General features: G+C 40.2%; 1 protein-coding gene across 2 annotated transcripts; it reads left to right on the plus strand.

The window, feature by feature from the left end:
- Positions 1–624: 624 nt before the first annotated feature.
- Positions 625–18364, plus strand: RBM34 (RNA binding motif protein 34). Of its 2 annotated transcripts, none has more exons than XM_044758720.2 (11): positions 625–774; positions 886–1060; positions 1241–1413; positions 4657–4888; positions 6160–6219; positions 7109–7152; positions 12716–12799; positions 12949–13012; positions 14477–14516; positions 14731–14849; positions 16523–18364. In XM_044758720.2, exons 1-11 carry the CDS (start codon positions 722–724, stop codon positions 16799–16801), a joined length of 1323 nt encoding a protein of 440 aa, XP_044614655.1. In that variant the 5' UTR covers positions 625–721; the 3' UTR covers positions 16802–18364. The 2 variants fall into 2 exon arrangements, with proteins under 2 accessions (XP_044614655.1, XP_014702047.1); XM_014846561.3 differs by having other exon boundaries at positions 1277–1413.
- Positions 18365–19350: the final 986 nt, after the last annotated feature.

Raw genomic sequence — 19350 nt, forward strand, 5'->3', positions numbered from 1 at the left:
ATTTCCGTAAGTGACGTAGTATGTGAGCTGGGCCCTGAAGGATGGGTACAATTTTACCGGTGAAAATGAGGGGTAAAGTGGAGGGCAGTTGTGGGGGAAGGAATAACAAGGTGGCGGAAAAAAGCAGGCTACAATATAAGGATTTGGAGGGAGGTTAGTCTGGGAAGGTGGGCTGAGAAAACAGCATCAAGAGTTTCGAGTGCTAAGGATCTGCTTTTCCTGGTAGAAGAGCTGGGCAGCACAGGTGAGAGCTGTGGTAATGTTTTTCACTTTCTTTTGAAATAATGTCAAATTTCAGAAAAGTTGCAAGAGCAGTACAAATAAGTCCCACGCAACCCTTCACACCAATTCACCAATTGTTAGAACTGTTACATCCCTGACAAACCTCCCTCCTTCCATCTTCAACAATCCGGAGGTTTTCCTACCTGTCTTCCCTCTGCTTGGATTGACACTCCACTCCCAAGCTGTCTGATTCTTAGTCATACTTCAGGCCTCCCCTACTCTCGGAAGACTTCCTTCCCTCCCAAGACTAGCTGTCTCTCAAGCAGAAAGATGCACAGTTCCACCTGCTGCCCGGAGGCCGGCTGGCGCCTGCCAGGTGTGTCCGGCTCCCAGCGCGGCCACCTGGAGCGGAAGGGGCGTGGCTCCCAGAGCGGAAGTAGCCAGGACCCGGAAGTGCAGGAGGACGTGCTGCTGCTTTGCTGCAGGCGGTGGAACCAGCATGGCCGTGGAAGGGAAGAACAAACGGAAGAAAAAGAGAAGTGCCGAGGAGGGGTGAGTGGCGCCTGGCACGTCTCCCTGGGCAGGGCGGTGCGTTCGGGAGCTCGGGCGGGCGAAGCGGTGGGGCGTGGCGTGCAGTCGCTGAGTCTCTGGCGTCGTGTCTAGAGAGAACCCCGACGGTGGCGGGCGTGGGAGTCTGAGCGGAGACTACCTGGTTGGGCAAGTCGCCAATAGCTTGTTCCATGGCAAGCGTCCCTCCAGAGGCAGCGCAGGTCGGCTGGCAGCCCTCTTCAACTCTTTTGAGCCTCAGCTTCAACCCGTGTACGTGCCCGTGCCTAAAGTAAGTCACCCGAGTCTGTTCCGAATGGCCCATTGGAACAGCTTTAAAACAAGCCATCTACCTTGCGGGGCGTGATTTCTAAAGTGGGGCAGATAGGATTAATTTTAAGTAACCTTTCATCGCTGGCCATACCACTGAGAGAGAAGAGGTGCTAATTTAGATCACTAAGTTATTAAACAGGATGAAGTCTCAAACGTAACTTCAAACTTTTGGAAGGAAACCACCAAGAAAAGGAAACAGGATGAGGAGGGAGAAAGTACATCCCAAATTCAAAGATCGCTTTTGCAAGAACCTCCAAAAAAAATGAAAGTGAAGAAGAAACTTTCTGATGCAGACAAAAAGTTGGCAGACAGGTTGGTAAAATTCTCGTGGTTGATGTTAAATTAGATGGTGAAGAAGTTGAGATTCTTATGCCTGCAATATTCATCTTGATTTTTTTCTCATTTCATAGTTCTAATTTAAAAAGTCTTATTATGGGAAATCTCATACACGTTCAAAAAGGTTAAAGAGGATAAGGAAGCCTCATGTACCCAGCATCAACAATTATTAATACTTGGCCCATCTTTTTTATCTTTACCCCGTTCATCTCCCCCTTATTATTAGGAAGCAAACCTAAGACTTATGTTTCATCTATAAATATTTAAGTATGTATTTCAAAGATGAGTTTGGTTTTCTTAAACCTATTCAGTCAGAGATAAGATTTCTCCTTTTAACGTAAATTTTTTCCCTCAGATTATTTGAATCAAGATCCAAATAGCAGTGCCATCACAAGTTCCTAGTTAACTGTCCTCAGTCTGTTAGGCCCCTCTCTTCAAGCCCTTTCTCTTTTCTCTTTCAACAAGGTGATCTTGATTCAGAGAGCTATTAATTGCTAACAGTTGTGAAATGTGTTTTGTCCTCCTACCTAATGAATCTACGCACATCCTTAATTTTTCTCTTTCTCTCAGAGATAGGTGTCTTCCTCCTTGTCCAAGATTGATTCAGTCACCTGTGCTATGTATACTCTATACCTCTTTTTCTGCCTCCTTGGGGATTATGCCATCAGATATATCCATCTTCTACTCTTTCCCATATCTTTGATCTGTCCACCATGTACATGTGCTCAAGATTCTCATCTCTTTTTTTTTTTTTTAAAGATTTTATTTTTTCCTTTTTCTCTCCAAAGCCCCCTGGTACATAGTTGTATATTCTTTGTTGTGGGCCTTCTAGTTGTGGCATGTGGGACGCTGCCTCAGCGTGGTTTGATGAGCAGTGCCATGTCGGCGCCCAGGATTTGAACCAACGAAACACTGGGCCGCCTGCAGCGGAGCACGCGAACTTAACCACTCGCCCATCGGGCCAGCCCCTCAAGATTCTCATCTTAAAAAAAGAAATCCAACAAGACAAAACCCTGTTCACAGTCACGTGTCCCTGTTTGCTGCTGTTCCCTCAATCCTCCCCTTCATTGTCAAGCTTTTGGAAAAAGAAGTCTGTGCTTGTGCTCTCTTTTTCTTGATCTGTTTTTTTTTCCACACAGTCTGGTTGGTTGGTTGTTGTGTTTGTTTTTGCGTGATCTGACCATACTTCTGAACCAGTGCTCAGTGAAGCCATCCTGACCTAGTTGCCATGTTTAGTAGGCTGTACAGCCTTTGTCTTACAAGTCGTCTCTGTTACATTTCACGTGGCTGCTTTTCTTCTCGAAGCTATTCCATTCTTTGATAGCAATCTCTTCTGATTATCCTTGTCTGTTCCTTCTCAGTGTCATTATGGGTACCCTTTCTTCTAACTGCTCCTTGAACGTTGGTTTTCCTCAGGATTCTCTTCTTGGTCATCTTCTCTTGACCTTTTTTCACCCCTTATCCAGGGCAATCTCATTTGTGCCCATGGCTCCACCATTCTGAGCTCTCTCCTGATCTCCACACCTGTGTATCTCTTTGCCTCCTGGCATCTGCACCTGTATATTCCGTATCCACTTCAAAAGCACGATGCTTCAAACTGTGCTCATTGTCCTTATCAAACCTGTTCTTCTGCATGAGTGTTATCACCAGCCCTTCAGTTTCCTGAGCCCATGACTTGGGGTCATCTTATACTCTTTCTTTTTCCTGCGTATCTAATCAGTTGCCAAGTTCTGATGATGCTGTCTTTAATTATCTATTTAATCTGTCTTCGCCTTTCCAACCCCTCCCTTACTTCGGTTGGTCTGTTGTCTTCTCAGATGCATGCATCTGTGACTGTCTCCTTACTTCTCTCCGTTATCCAGCCTTGTCTCCTTCCTAATTATCTTCCACTTTGCTGCCCAAGTGATCTTTTTTAGACACTCTCAAAGTCTTCAGTGGTTCTCCATCTTTTGTGGGATAAAATCTTAACAGACATGGTCCTTCTTGACCTGGTTCCCAGCTTACCATACTGTCTCATTTCCTTTCACTCCCACTGGGTACTTTATATACCATAGTGAACCAAAAACTAGACATAGACCCTGACCTTAGTGGAGCTTATGGTCTAGTGGAAGAATAATAATGGTCAAGATTTACTGAGGACTGAGGATGTGCCAGACACTGCTTTCCTTCTCGAAGAAGCCTTTCTTGTTTCTTTTATGTTTCTACACCGTGTATTATAAATGTTACCATGTTAGTGTGAACTTTTTCCTATATCTTTAGAAATTAGGCTATTGAAAGGCCTTTTTTTTTAATTAATTATTATTATTTTTTTTGCTTTTTCTCCCCAAATCCCCCAAGTACATAGTTGTCTATTTTAGTTGTGGGTCCTTCTAGTTGTGGCATGTGGGATGCCACCTCAACATGGCCTGATGAGCCATGCCCTGTCTGTGTCCAGGATCCGAACCCGTGAAACTCTGGGCTACCGAAGTGGAGCTTGTGAACTTAACCACTTGGCCATGGGGCTGGCGCCAGGCCTTTAATAGTCTTTCTCTTTGTCTCCCCAGAGGCTAGAACTGAGTAAGAACCCAGTAAATATTTACTGAATGAATGAATCATTTTTATGACTCCTCCTACCCCTTCTCCCCCCACACTCAAGATCCCAGACCAGTTCTCTTTTTGGACTGATGCGCCAACCTCACTTATCCATGCACACCAATACTTTATGTTGTGTTTGCCATTTCAGAATTTACTTTTGACAAGCAGTCCTTTAAATATTACAGACCTACTGTAAGTAGGAAATCTGGTTTTTCCTCTTGGCCATACTGCTTTTACAAAGTATTTTGCAGGCATATTAAGCCTTATAGACTCCCTGGGAGTGCTGCAGTCCTCCTAGAGTTCCAGAACAGAGGATGCAGTTAGGAACCGGTAGAGTATAAACTGAATCTCCAGGAGCTTTAAATGAACCAACTTTTGTTTAAATGAACTTTTGTTGCTTTGCTGTTATTACCTAGCAGTTTTAACATACCTTCAAAAATTGAGCTTAACTTTTTCCAACTCTTGAGTTTTCTAAAAATACCAGTGGCTTTTTGATAGTGCTATTTTTAAAATTTAGATATATTTGTGAATGGCAATTTTTTACTTAGGTAAACCAGAAGTAGGTGGGAAATATTTCTAATCCCTCTGCTTTGTCAAATACTAGACCCAACTTCATTGACTCTTATTTCTTTTGGCTTTAAAAAGAGAGCACGCTCTAGCAAGTGCTGATTTAGAAGAAGAAATTCACCAGAAACAAGGGCAGAAAAGGAAAAATTCTCAGTCTGCTGTTAAAGTAGCAGATAAAAAAGTACTTGATGATGTGGATCACACAGTTGTAAATCAAAGAAAAAAATTTCAAACCAACCAAGAAGAAGAGAGATTAAAGAATGAGAGAACTGTGTTTGTTGGGAATTTGCCTGTCACATGTAATAAGAAGGTAAGTGCATAATCTTTATATTGTAGCGATTCAGAGAAGTTAGTAATTCATAACTTTGTTTACTGTTCCTTTACTAAAAAGCATATAATTAATGTCATTAATATATAACTTCCTTATAATGACTACATAAATCGTTCTGTAGGTTGATTCTAGTACCCACCCCCTCCTCTCCATTGTCGTCATCACTGCCCTAATTCAGGCTTTTGCAAATCTTACTTGAACCTCCTGTCTGTTGGGTTTTTTTCCTTCTAGCCGTATCTCCTGTTACATGCCACTGGAACCTAAGCTCCACATGTGCAGGGAGATTTCTCTCATTTCTTCACCGCTGTATCCATAGCACTTGAAACAGTGCCTTGCGCATACTTGAGGCTTGATAAATATTTGTTGTGTAAATGACTGAGTACATCTCAAGTTTCTTCCCTTATGTGAGGTTCACTAAACCAGAAACATGCCTGTAACCTTCTGTGTCTTAGGTCATGGTCACACTGTTGGCAGTCCCTTAGGCCAAAATCCTGCTCATCTTTTGAAGGACAATTTAAATTTCACTTCCTTAGAAACAAACAGTACAAAAAACTCACTTCCTGGTTTTTCCCTTTCCCCCTTACCCTTTTGTCTGCTAGCATTTGATTTATGATTATTTTGTATAAGATAACATATTTTGCTTTGTAGCATAGTTTTAGTTATTGGTCCTCCTATGAGATTCAAAGAGGCTCAAGGGAAGGGAGTGTATGTGGTATCCTTGCACATTCAATAAGTTATTTTTGAATTAGAATTGGTTATAGAAATTATTGTCCTAGCTGTAAGAGATATACATTCTTCGCTTCCTGAGCCAACCATAAGAATAACGTATAAAATTCACACTCTAGATTTTTCTTCAGCCTGATTGTCCTAATTCTAGACAGTTGAGGAATTTCTCATAGTGACATAAGCATCCTTAAAACTCATTTCTGGTTTAAGCCAATGTGAAAAGATGAGAGAATCTGTGGAATATATAATCTTAGTTTACATGTAGTAAAGATAAAAGATTGAAAGACAAAAACGTTGTATATCTTATGGATACTAAATTAACTTGAATTGTGTTTTCTTTTTATATAAGTTTCATTAAAATGTTTTTGTCTTCTAACTGAATAGTCACCCACTTTTCCTGAAGTGTTCTTAAAATAAAACCTGGCAGTAAAAGATTATTAGAGAGTTTTACTTAAATCCTTTTTGTAGCACTTATTTGATGTTGTGAAGATGGACTAAAGTGTATTTATATTTTTTTATTTTAGAAGCTGAAGTCATTTTTTAAAGAGTACGGGCAAATAGAATCTGTACGATTTCGTTCTCTGGTATGTTTTCTCTCCCCTTAAAATTGTATAATCTTAAAATATATTGCATTTAGATCAGACTTATTAAACGAGTTGGTATTAATTAGATGGAGGAGCACTTGACTTGAACCTTCTGAATTAGCAGGTTCAAATCTAGCCCGAGAGAAGAGTCTCTCTTCGTATCTATTGCTGACTTTTGGACTTCGTTAAATAATTTAATGGGTTCACATATTAAAATGATGTCCAATGTATTTTGGAGGGTAAGCGGGTGTTTTGTTTGCTATGTCAATTGAGTAGGCAAAACCCGTAACATGACTGTAAATAAACTGAACCTGAATATAAAGGGGATTCCTTTATTTGTCCAATTAAAGATTCCAGAAAGATTTTTTATTTTGCCAACTGGCATTTATAAACTCTTAGAGATATGGATGAAGTCATATGTCTCATACACTTATTAATTTAGTTAGACATATTTAAAATCATATAGGATATACAATAAAATATTAATTTAGAAGTGTCCCTTTTTCCATGCTCATTTTTTAGAACAATTTTCCTTGCATTTTTCATGTGCATCTTCAATATCAGTGTCCCCTCATGACCAGAGACCTGGTCCTTCGAGTCATCTGACACAGTTTGAGGGCTCAGTATGTTTACTTGCATGTAGGTTGAGAGTCACTGCCCATTAAATCTGAATATGGTACTGTCTTCGGAAATCTTTGTCGTAAGCCACCAGGTCCCATTCGCATAACATTACGACAGTTGTTTCTAATTCAGTATTTCCTTAGAATGTATTTAAAATCACATTATATCAGAGTTAGATATGTAGACTTGAATTAATCAAAATATAATTAATTTGAAGTAATATTTCAAATAATGAATTTTCTTTAATACCCTTTTTGTCTCTTAAAAGATTCCGGCAGAGGGAACTCGGTCCAAAAAGTTGGCAGCAATAAAGTAAGTTTATAATTGGAGAAAGGAGGTAGTTTTAAACGCTCTTCCAGTTTGGTTAAACTTGAGATCACTTCATAGATGTTTTTATTTCGATAATACATCATGCCTTACTGTTTCCTTATGTTTGTAATAGCATATAAATTTGTCAGATGTTTGCCTTTAAGCCTTAACATAAATTGTGGAGTCACAGCAAGTGTTGTAAAATAACTTACTAGAAAATGCACCATGAGAAATTTCAAGGATGTTTAACTGGGCATAGTGTTTGAAGAAAATTAAGTTTTGCACCCAGATATTCTAGTATAAATCATAAATACCATATTTCATCAATTCTAAGGCATACATTTTCCCATATCTTAACCTTTTTGAAATCAAGATGCATCTTAAAATCAGGGGTGCCCCGATGGCTGCTACTGGCTGGTCAGGTTTTTCCAGAGAGAATTTGTGTTTGCTTCCATCGATCACCTGAGGGGACTGCTAGCCCAAGAGCACTTTAAGTTCTCTGGGGGTTTGGGGACCATACTGGTAGTGTGGCTTGTGGTTCAAATTCTCAGGGGGATTTTTTCCCCCATCCCCTGTTTTCTACCTAGTGCTAAGGATGAGACATGCAAGTTTCCTTTCTCTCCCTTTATTTCTCATTTATTTCTTTAAGTGAATATAATTAACATATAATGTTATGTAAGTTTAAGGTGTACAACTTTTATTTTTTATTTACCTTCAGTTTTATGCAGGGTTTCCTGTTAGTCTCCCAATCTTGCAGGGGGCGGTTCTTTCTTACTGGGACAGGAAATGATGGATTTTACAAGCAGAGGTGTATATATTGTGTATATATCAGATGTGTGTGTGTGTGTATATATATGTATATTAAACATATAGATTAATGTAAGATCTGTATATAAATAACATTATTTGCCCACTTTATTTTTCTATTGAATTGTTTCTCGTATTGATCTGTGAGATGTTAAGGAAATTAGCCTTTTGTGATTTGGGTTACAAATTTTCTACAAATATTTCTGAGAATCCCATTATCTCAAGATTTTTGAATTGCAACAGTCCCTTTGGACATCTTGGCAAGTTCATTTCTACATTCATTCCTGTTTTGGAATTCTTTGGCAGACGAGGTCTTTGCCAGTTTTTTCCCATAACCATCACAGCTCCAGTTGTGTAGTTAACTCTTGATAAATATGTGTTATTATGTGTTTCTGGCCATAATAATGTTTGGTGAGGTAACCAAACATACAAGTCCTCCTCTATGCAGGGCATTGCTCAGATGCTGTGGGGAGTGGAAAGCCTGGTAAGAGACAACTCTCCTTTGGGCCATACAAACTTAATTCTCTATGAGGCTAAAACCCAGGGGCCTAAATTTCAGCAGAAACAGGTTCCGATAGGAGTATGTAAAAGTAGTACTGAGCAGTTTTGGTGCCAAAAAAAATGGGGTTTGCTCTCTGTGCTTGCCACCAGCTCTGTCCCCACTCCCAATTTAGAAAAAATTCTGAATTTAATTGTTTGAATAAATAATGAAGCAAATAGTTAAAAATAAAAAAGTATAGAAGTGTATGCAGTGAAAAGTTTCTTTCCTGCACCTTTTTCCTCGTCAGCCAGTTCCCTGCCCCAGGCAGCCGCTACTTTTACTTTCTTGTATAACCTTCTAGAGATGTTTTATGCATTTACAAATCGATACACATACATGTTCTCCCCGCCCCCGCATGTAACTTTCTCACGCAGAGGTATTCAGTGTATTTCCTACTCCACATCTCCCCTTTTTCCGCTTGCTGTAACTTGCATATCTGTTTATATCAATGTAAAATTGCTTCCTTGTTCTTTTTCAGAGCATCTTAGTATTCTATAAGGTGTACCATAATATGTTTTAACAAACCCTCCACTGATGGACATTTAGGTTTTTTTCCAGTCTTGTGACCATTACAAATAATGCTGGAGTGAATGACCTTGCACTTATGTAATTTTGTACGTGTCAGTTTATCTGTAGGATAAACGTTTAGTAGTGAAATTGCTTAGTCAAAAGGGTCTTTGCTTTTGTAATTTTGGCCTGCTATCCCATAGAGATGGTAACCTATTTATATTCCCACACCTTTACCAACAGTATGTTTTTGAGCTTTCTGATCATTGGCAATCTGATAGGGGAAGATGGTATTTCTAATTTGCATTTCTCTTGAGTGAACATCTTTTCATATGTTCAAGTCATTTGTTTTTCCTTTTATCTGAATTGTTACTGTCATTTGCCCACTTTATTTTTCTGTTGAATTGTTTCTCATTGATCTGTGGGATGTTAAGGAAATTAGCCTTTTGTGATTCGAGTTACAAATATTCTGCCCTGTTTGTCATTTGCTTTTTCATTCTGCTATGGAGACTTTGCCATGTGAAACTTTTTTGCTTTTTCATAATAATCAAAATTTTTTTAACCTTTTTTTCTATTTTATTAAGATATAAGTTACCTTCAGTAAACCTCACATATTTGAAGTATACAATTTTATGATTTTAATATATGTATGCACTCATGAAATCATTGTCACAGTCAAGATGCTGAATACTTCCCCACCCAAAGTTTCATCACCTCCACCCCTGTCTCCAGGTGACCAGTGACCTGCTTCTTATCTCTGGTGTTAGTTTGCATTTTCTAGAGTTTTAGGTACGTGGACTCATTGTATAGGATGTACTCTTGTCTGACTTCTTTTGCTCAGCATGATGATTTTGAGATTCACCCATTTTGTTGCATGCTCAGTGGCTTATTCTTTTTCATTGCCCAGTAGTATTCCATTGTGTGGACGTACCAGATTTTGTTTATCCATTCACCAGTTGATGAATATTTGGGTTATTTCAAATTTGGGGCTGTCATGAATAAAGGTACTAAAAACGTTTGCATACAGGTCATTTCTCTTGAGAAAGTACCTGGAGGTGTGGGATTGAAGAGCACAGAAGTCTTAGATTTTATTGAAGATCCAGTTTAGAGAATGCTATTGTTTGGTGGTCTGGTAGCAGGCAGTGGGATTCTCTCTTGTCCTGGGCAAGCCCTGTGTGTCTGTGTCTCAGAAGCATACCTGATCGTCCCTCCTTCCTGTGGCGGCCATACTCCGCCTTGTGCCTTTGGTGGGTCTCATGGCAGAGAACATTTCCCAACCCTTGCCCAATGGTAGGAGGCCTCCCTTCCTCTGGCCACAAGGGATCTTCCCTGTGCCCTGGGGGTGACAGGGTTTGCTGCCCCTGCGGCTTAGCCTTCTCCTCCACAGAGAGAGGAAGCCAGGTGGGGCTTTGTGCCTTCCCCACACTGGCTTCGGTTGTTCTGTTCTCTTTTTAGGTGGAAGTAGAACTCTAGATGTCATTGACACCTAGATGTCTAGATGTGACTAGTTGTTAAAAATCATCCATCAAGCTTGATACGAGGCGTGTTCTTGCCAAGCAGAAAGGGGCAGAGTTACATGCTTGCACTTTGTATTCCCTGAGGCAAGGAGAGCTCTTCTCAAAGAGTAACAGAGTACGATACAATTATTAAGATTTTTTTAAAGTCACTTTCCATTTATGTTATCTTGGGGTTTGTCTTAGTCCGTTTGGGCTGCTATAACACAGTAACACAGACTGGAAGGCTTATAAACAGCCGAAATTTATTTCTCACACTTTTGGAGGCTGGAAGTGCAAGATCAGGGTACTAGCATGGTTGTGTTCTGGTGAAGGACAGCTTCCTAATTCAGAGCCAGGACCAACATGGCAGGAGGGTCTGGGAGCTCTGTGGGGCCTCTTTAATAAGAGCACTGATCCTATTCATGGGGACTCCACCCTCATGACCTAGGCACCTTCCAAAGGCCCCACCTCCTGTTACCATCACTTGGGCATTAATGGATTTCAATGTATGAATTTGGGGGAGACACAAAAATTAAGACACTCAGTGTTACGCTAGGACGTGTTGGATTTGGATGTTGTCAGCAGCTGCATGTTGTAGGGAAAGAATAGGGGCTCCAGAGTCAGCTAGACTTGGTTTAAGTGCTAAGCTGGCCACTTACCAACTTATGATTGTAGTCAGGTACTTATCCAAGTCTCAGCTTCCTTATCCATAAAATCAGAAAACTAACACTCATGTCGGAGATGTGAGATTAAAGGAGATACATAAAATGCCTAACCCAGTGCCTGGTATGTGTTAGGCATTCAGTAAATCACAGCTTGTTTTATCAATGTAAAACTGTTACTGCAGAATGCCGTGAGCCATGCCCTGACGTTATGTTCTGGTGCCTTTCTTGATGATACTCATTTTTTCATTAACATTTTTGTTACTTCAAAACAATAGGGCAATGTCTTCAGGGAAGGATCTGTGGTCATTTACCATGGTCTTTTTGTGATTGGTCTCATCTAAATTAGATCACCATTTTCCAAACCTAGTGAATTAATGGGTTTAAGGCATTGAGCAGCAACAGCTGCTGTCCTTAAAAAAAGAGTGAGAAATAGTCATAACATGCCTCCCATGGAAAGAACACTACACTATCTATGGTCTGGACAAAGAGGTCAAATCTGGGTCCGATCAAACCACTGTATCCGGCTGCCAATTTGAAGAAATATAGAGGACAGAGGAACATGCTGAACTGCACTATGAGCTTGTAATCAGCAAAGCCCAGGCTTTGGGAAATTCTGTGGGTTAAACACTAAGATAACACGAGAGATAAAGGGGGAATCTTGTAGATTAAACAAGACTCGAAAGACTTTTTTCTTTTTTATCTTTTTGAAGAAGATCAGCCCTGAGCTAACATCAGCTGCCAATCCTCCCGTTTTTGTGAGGAAGGCTGGCCCTGAGCTCACATCCACGCCCATCTTCTTCTGCTTTATATGTGAGACGCCCACCACAGCATGGCCTGACAAGCAGTGCCATGTCCACACCTGGGATCCGAACCGGCGAACCCTGGGCCGCCAAAGCAGAACGTGCGCACTTAACTGCTACGCCACCAGGCTGGCCCCTCAAAAGACTTTTTTAAGTGGGAAAATGGACAAGACCAAAGTATAACGTGTAGGAATAGACACTTGGGTGGTAAAACCACACAGGCATGCAGAAACATAGTTCCTATAGGAGTGGGGATGGTGGTTACCTTTGGAGGGGAGGAGGGGCTACAATCGAGAAGGCCACAGAGAGGCTTCTGGGGGGGGGGGGGCGGTGGCGGCAAGGGAGTTGACCTGTTAATAATTCACTAAGCTAGACATGTTTGTGTAGTTTTTATTTTATAGTAAAAAGGAAAAATTAAGTCGTCTTTCACATCTGTTTGTGTGTGTGGTAGATACAGAGCTGCAGCTAAGATTATAGTTTCTAGCCTGGTGGCACTGCATGGGTGGTCTGCACATGGCTGGACCTCTCCCAGTGATGACTAGTAAGAAGGCATGGGTTACATGTTTCAGCCAGTATCTGTATAAGTTGTGTGTTATTTTTGAGTTATTACTAAATATTTATTAAAAGAGATGAAACTTCTCCCAGGAATTCTTGTCATATGTGTTGATTAAGAGTAGAAAACAGGCTGTATTTATTTTAGTGACTTTGAGATTAGACAATTTTACATTGTCTTTTTTTTTTCCTGTGTAGACGTACAATTCATCCCAATCAGAAAAATATTAATGCTTACGTAGTGTTTAAGGATGACAGCGCTGCTGCGAAAGCATTGAAAAGGTAATTTTATCTTTTTGAGGTTTGATCAGATTACTTTATTTAAGTATTGATGAGTTCATGTTTTATTCTTGGTTTCACTTTAGAGCAAATAGTATAGTAACTCAGTGCTCATTTTTAACAGCCATTTCCCCTTCGTATTTATAATACAGAAATGGGGCCCAAATTGCTGATGGATTTCGTATTAGAGTTGATCTTGCATCAGAGACCTCATCTGTAAGTAGCACATGAGTTGTTTAAAGAACTTAACCAGTCTTGTAGAGAAAATCATTTTCTTCTGAGTTTTTGCTAGGAGAGGAGTGGAATCAGCAGTGAGCGTAAGGGAAGCACAGAAGGAAACATCCTGTGCCCTCTGTGGTCACAGCGCTGTTGCCTAGAATGACACAAGGACTTGAGTCAACATTAGCTTCAAGAACGTGGTTCCCCTACTCCCTCCATTAAATTGAAGAATCATAGAGCGTTAGGCTGAAAGTTATGTTGGAGATCATCCACGCAAACACCTTATAGACTGAGAGCTAGAAGTTAAATTATCCATTAAATAGTTTTTGAATTCCTACTGTGTGTCAGGTGTACAGTGCTAAGATAGAGTCTCAGTTCTTTAGGAGTTCAGAATATAAAGGTGAAGATGAGCAGATGGGCCAATTGTGGCACTGTTCTATGATAAATAGTGTCATAAATGCACAGGATATTTGTCAGCTCAGGAATGGGGCATTTGGCTTGGGGAGGTGCCAGCAAGAAGGGACAAAGGAGGGCTTCTAGGAGAACAGGTGTCACATCAATCGTGCCAGATGAGTCCATGTTATCTAGGCAAAAAATGTTTTTTGAAAAAAGATGAGGCTATCCGGGCAGGAAAAACAGTATAAATGGTGGGGACCAAAACTTCATTTGCTTAGGGAATACCAAGAGCTTAATACAGTTGATAGTGGGTAGATAGGAGGAGGGCAGCAGTAAGAGTTGCTGTTGGAGAAATAGTTAGAGGTCAGATTATGAAGGTGCTGGTCTGCCATGTTGAAGAGCCTGGATTTTGTCCAGCAGCTGTTCCACAAGTTGAAACACGAGAGTGGCATGACCATATTTGCATTTTACAAAAGTCTGGAAATGAATGAGGGGTGAGTTGTAAGAGCTCACCACAGAAACATAGAGTGCATTACTGTCATTGTCAGAGTTACCTCAGAAATTACAGAGGCCTGGTTGACACCCCTGGCTTTGATTGTGGACCTTGCACAGGTGACCAAAATGGCCCAAGGGCCAAATCCACCTCCCACCTGATTTTTCAAATAAAGTTTTATTAGCACACAACCACACCCATGAGCTTATTTTTATGTATTGTGCTATAACGGCAGAGATGAGTAGTTATGAGAGACCACATGGCCTGCAGAGCCTAAAATATTTGCGGTCTGGCCTTTTGCAGAAAAAGTCTGCCCACCCCCAATATAGCATGTCTTTCTTGAGCACTGCCATGTGTCAGTGCTAGCTGTGACCAGAAAACCACTCCCTCCTCCAGTGCTCACTCACATTCCAGGGGGCAACACAGAGGAAACTGAATCAAACAAGGGACTGAGGTGGGGCTTAAATCAGGAGATGGAGACCCATCAGAGACGCGGGGTGAGGAAAAGGGTAGACTTGAGGACGACTTTCTGCTCCAGTGAGTGATTTTTATTAACACCCTTTGTGTTTCAGAGGGACAAGAGATCAGTGTTTGTGGGGAATCTCCCATACAGTAAGTTTGTTTAAACAAATTACGTACCTGTTTATCGTTAAGACAACAGCTGAGCAGTAACTTTGTTTTGCTTTAAGACTAACTTTAGAAAGGGTGGGGTGTCACTTGACTGATTCTCGTGGGGCGGTGCTTAACTTGCTGTGTTATTGAACATCTCCATCTTTCTAAGGCAATCTCAAGTCTCTACTTTCACTTTGGTTGGCTTTGTTTCTAGAAGTTGAAGAGTCTGCAGTTGAGGAACACTTTCTGGACTGTGGGCATATAGTGGCTGTAAGGATTGTGAGAGACCAAGTGACAGGAGTCGGCAGAGGGTTCGGCTATGTGCTCTTTGAGGTATGGGAGACTGATGCATTGTCACTGTCCTCTGAAATGTTGGGAAGGGTTGTCCCCTCTGTTTCATCATTCAGACATAACTGTCACCATCACCGTCAGATTCCGTCTTAAGAAAACTAAATTCGTAACCTGCTGTAAGAGTACTGTTTCTATACTTGCACCTAACCAAAAGATGTTCTAGTTCCCTCTTTCTTCATATTAATGTTATTGAATTATGTTTTAGATATTGGATATGAAAGGTATTAACTATGAATCTCCACCTTCTGTAAAATGGAGAAAAGAATTGACTATTCATTCAAGTAGAAGACAATTTTAGTCTTTGTACAAAATTGGTTATATTTAGTTCACTAAATATTAACCAGTGTTTCATGCCTAACGTGATTAGAATATACATATTATCTGATGGCACTTAAGTTTCTCATCCCTCCACAATAACCCATTAATACTTTTCCTTTCAGTTTTTTCCTGGGCCTTCTGTTTTGTAGTTGAACTTTAATCCGTGAATATAAAATTTTGCAGTTTGCTTTGTTGCTTTCTTTTGTGTAAGCACGTTCTAGTGAGTGATATCACATAATTTATACTTTCATATTTTCCAAATGTTGCACATAGCATTGTTCTATATTTTTCCCTGTAATAATGAAATTGGAGTGGTTATTTTTTTCTTCAAATGTTTGCCTGCATTTTTGGATTACTTCTTCAGGAGATAGCTCCCCAGTGGGCTATTACTAACTAGGTCAAGAAATGTGACCTTCTTTTTTGTTTTTGGTGAGGAAGATTGGCCCTGAGCTAACATCTACTGCCAATCCTCCCCTTTTTGCTTGAGAAGGATTGGCCCTGAGCTAACATCCATGCTGGTCTTACTCTGTTTTGTGTGTGAGACGCCTCCACTGCATGGCTTGATGAGCGGTGTGTAGGTCCGCTGAACTGGTGAACCGCAGGCAGCTGAAGCAGAGCACGCAAACTTAACCACCACGCCACTGGGCCAGCCCTGACATGTGGCCATTTTTAAGACTCTTGATATGTATTACCAGGTAGATTTTAAGAAAGGTGGTCACAGCCTTGTGTTTCCCTCATTCTGTACTGTAGTGATCTTACTGTTTTTCTGCTCTCTGTCTTCTGACTATTGATAAGTTTGTAAAGTCCTTTAACAAACATCTTACGAGTATTCAGAGTTGTTAGCATTTAGTGGTTCTATATTAGAATAAAAGAATAATAGAATTTTGGATCTAACAGAACTCTACAAGGCATCTGGTCCAACCTCTCGATCTGTCATTGCATTCCCTGCCCTCAGGTCAGCTAATGCTGAGGGGCTTTGGCCGAAAGAGCCTTGTGAGAAGGAGGTTCATTGGTTTAAAAGATTGCATACGACTAATGTAGTTAGTTGAAATTTCACTTTATAATGAGAAAATGAAGCTTATTGGATTGTGACTTATCTGATTATTTGACAAGGCAGCTTGAGTGCTTCCTGGGGAAAAACTCGTGAGGAGCATGATTAAAACGAGACTCCAGACACAGCTGCTGAAACCCTTGGGAATGGCCTTCTTGGATGTGGAAGCAGGAGGGGTTTCTATGTGCAAGCTCTGACGTTCTTCTGATCCATTGAAGTTGCAGTTTTACTAGTTTCTTTACAAATGAGTTTCTGGTGGAAATTAATATACCTATTTTTATTGCAGAATACAGATGCTGTTCATCTTGCTCTGAAATTAAATAATTCCGAACTGATGGGAAGAAAACTCAGAGTCATGCGTTCTGTTAATAAAGAGAAATTAAAACAAAATTCAAATCCCAGTTTGAAGAACGCCACTAAACCTAAGCAGGGACTTAATTCTGCTGCAAAAAATGTAGGACATTCTAAAAGTTTATTTATTGGAGAAAAAGCTGTTCTCATTAAGAAGAAAAAGAAAGGACAGAAGAAAAGTGGATGGACTAAGAAACAGAAGAAACAAAAGTAGCAATCTGGAAATCTGGAGCTTTTTTTTCTTTCCACTGAGTACTGGTAATAAAAGTGTGGTGAACCCATGTATTGAGTTTCAGAATTTTTTATGGCTAGTGTAGGTGGAACTCGAAACTTTTTCAGTTTATTCACATTGTAGCAGTACCTTTGAAACATTTGTTTTAAGATGTAGGCAGATGAGTCACCATGGATTATGTAATATTGCTAATGGTTTAAGAGATGATTTTATATTTAGCGTGAACGTTTAGAATTTTAGTTATGTATTATTTTAATGTATGTTAGAAATATATAATTAACACTTGAGACAGTTATTTCAAGAATTACCTGTGATGAGACTAAATTTTTAAAAAGTATCTTTAAAGAAAAATAAAACAATCAACCTCAACGCTTATTGTATCTAGACAGAGTATCTGAATAATTAAAGTGGGAATACTGATCTAAGGTTGAATCACAACCCCTGAGAAGAAAGGTTTTGAGGGCTGTTATATAATAGCTATTCATTTTTCTTCTTTTCTCTTGCACTTATAAGTGGAGTTCTGGGTTTTAATTATTTCAACAATCTAATAATGACTAACCAACAAGAAGGTTATATGAAATGTTGCTCTGATTCCTTATTCTTGACCAGTGATTTTCTGCTTATTGAAGTCCTTGGCAAATTGGCTATAAAGCAGATTGAAAAATATTCTCCCAGGAAAACTTGTGATTCTTAATGTCACCTAATAGACTGAAACAATCTTTCAAAAAAATATTTAAAGGAAACATTTTCTGATAAAATGTGGTAATTAAGTCGCAAGCTATAAAGTTCAACAAGAGGAGAGAAGACAATTGCATCCCCTTGGGGCCTACCCGTGTGCTATAGCTGGTGCCCTGTCTCACAAATCTTAACCACGCTGGGTCTGTATCCAGGAGGGAGGCTGATCTGAGGCTCGTAGAATCTGTGATACATACATCATATCATTTAGGTGGATAAGGAGATTGGGGGACGGTGAGTTATTACTACTGATCGTTTGGAAAAATCCTGTCTTTTGGGCATAGCACAAGGAAAACCTAATGGGTCTTTAAAATGTAGCTCTGTAGAAAGCAGAGAGAGCTCCATTTTCGTCTCTAGGGACTGGATATTTTATGCTTAGTATCCGCTATGGTGCTTAGAACCTTGTTTTTCATAAGTAGGTTCAGTAGATACTTATTACTTGACAAATTTTGAGCATTTTTGCATATATTTCCAATTAAATTTATATAAAGCATCATCTATAGACTATCCCTATAGATATATAGAGTATATAGAGTGCATAATTTTAATTGTGTGTTTTATAGTGGATATATAGTGGATATTGTGGATATAGTGTATATTTATATAAATGTATATAAATTTATATAATTTTAGTGTCCTTAACATGGAGTGCTCCTTTTGGTGTCAGGTTTTCATGTAGAGCCCTGGACTGGGGTGGAAAGGCATCCTGTTCTTGCCCCGGCTCTGTGGCTGTGTGTGCAGGACCCTGGACAAGCCTCTCAGCCTCTTTATCTAAATCTTTTGATTGGTGAAATAAAGGGCTTGGACGAGATCAGTGGTCTCACACTTCTTTGACTATGATCTGCACCAGCTTTAAGTTTGCATCATGACCCGTACAAACATGGATATATCTAACTGACACGAAAGTTTCACATGACAGTACTGGTCCCTACTACACCGATTGCCATCTGATATTTTTTATTCTATTTTATTAAAAATACTGGTTATGGTCCACTATGGTCATTCCACAACCCACTAATGATTCCACTGACTAACACGTGCCTAGGGGCTTCCCAGGCTGTTTCTCTTTCAGGATTCTATGCTTCTAGGTGTTTTACAACAGGTATTTAAAAATGTAGAGTGGTCATGCAGAGTGGTAAATGAGGTAAACGAGGTAAACGTAGAGGGAGGGATTCAAAGGTGCAGATGTTGCTCTAACGGCTTTGCATAAACCTGCTGCCTGGTATCCTGTGCTCATAGTAGTGACCTCAACATTTACATTGCATTTACTACACACGACACAGCGATAGAGATGAGTAGCATGTTTGTTTACTCAGGAGTCATACTCTAACGGCCACGAGGTCTACTCAGATTTTCAAGACAGTCAAGTTCTAGGCCTCATGTCTGTCGCCTTGGACAAGTCCTTTCTGTTCCAGCACACCTGAGGCTCAGGACGTACCTCTCAGTTGAGGTTCACTGACAACTTTGGGGGATGGGCAGAATGAGAATGTGTGTGTTCGGGGTATAAGCAAAGGCTTTTTGTGTTATTCTGTTGTGTGCAATCCTCTGATGCCAATCATTTTCTCTGCTTTGGTTATGTACGCACCTCCATACTCTGCCTTCCCCCACCCAGTGCAGGCAATGCACACATACCTTTGGTCTAGTTTCCAGTATTCCATAGGGTCTCAGGTTCATCATCACTTAAGCAGAAGGGCTTTCCCAGACTCCTGGACTAGGTTAGGACCTCCAGCTAAATGTTTCCATAAGTACCCTTGCAATGACTTCTGACACCAACTACCCAGTTAAGCCAAACTTCA

The sequence above is a fragment of the Equus asinus genome, chromosome 2, assembly GCF_041296235.1.
Source record: "Equus asinus isolate D_3611 breed Donkey chromosome 2, EquAss-T2T_v2, whole genome shotgun sequence".
NCBI classification, from domain to species: domain Eukaryota; kingdom Metazoa; phylum Chordata; class Mammalia; order Perissodactyla; family Equidae; genus Equus; species Equus asinus.

What these genes read in the sequence shown, in the direction of transcription:
- RBM34 (XM_044758720.2), top strand. Translation starts at nt 722, where the DNA reads ATGGCCGTGGAAGGGAAGAACAAACGGAAGAAAAAGAGAAGTGCCGAG. An exon ending in GACAAAAAGTTGGCAGACAG is followed by an intron (nt 1,414 to 4,656) that starts GTTGGTAAAATT and finishes GGCTTTAAAAAG; the next exon opens with AGAGCACGCTCTAGCAAGTG. An exon ending in CTGTACGATTTCGTTCTCTG is followed by an intron (nt 6,220 to 7,108) that starts GTATGTTTTCTC and finishes GTCTCTTAAAAG; the next exon opens with ATTCCGGCAGAGGGAACTCG.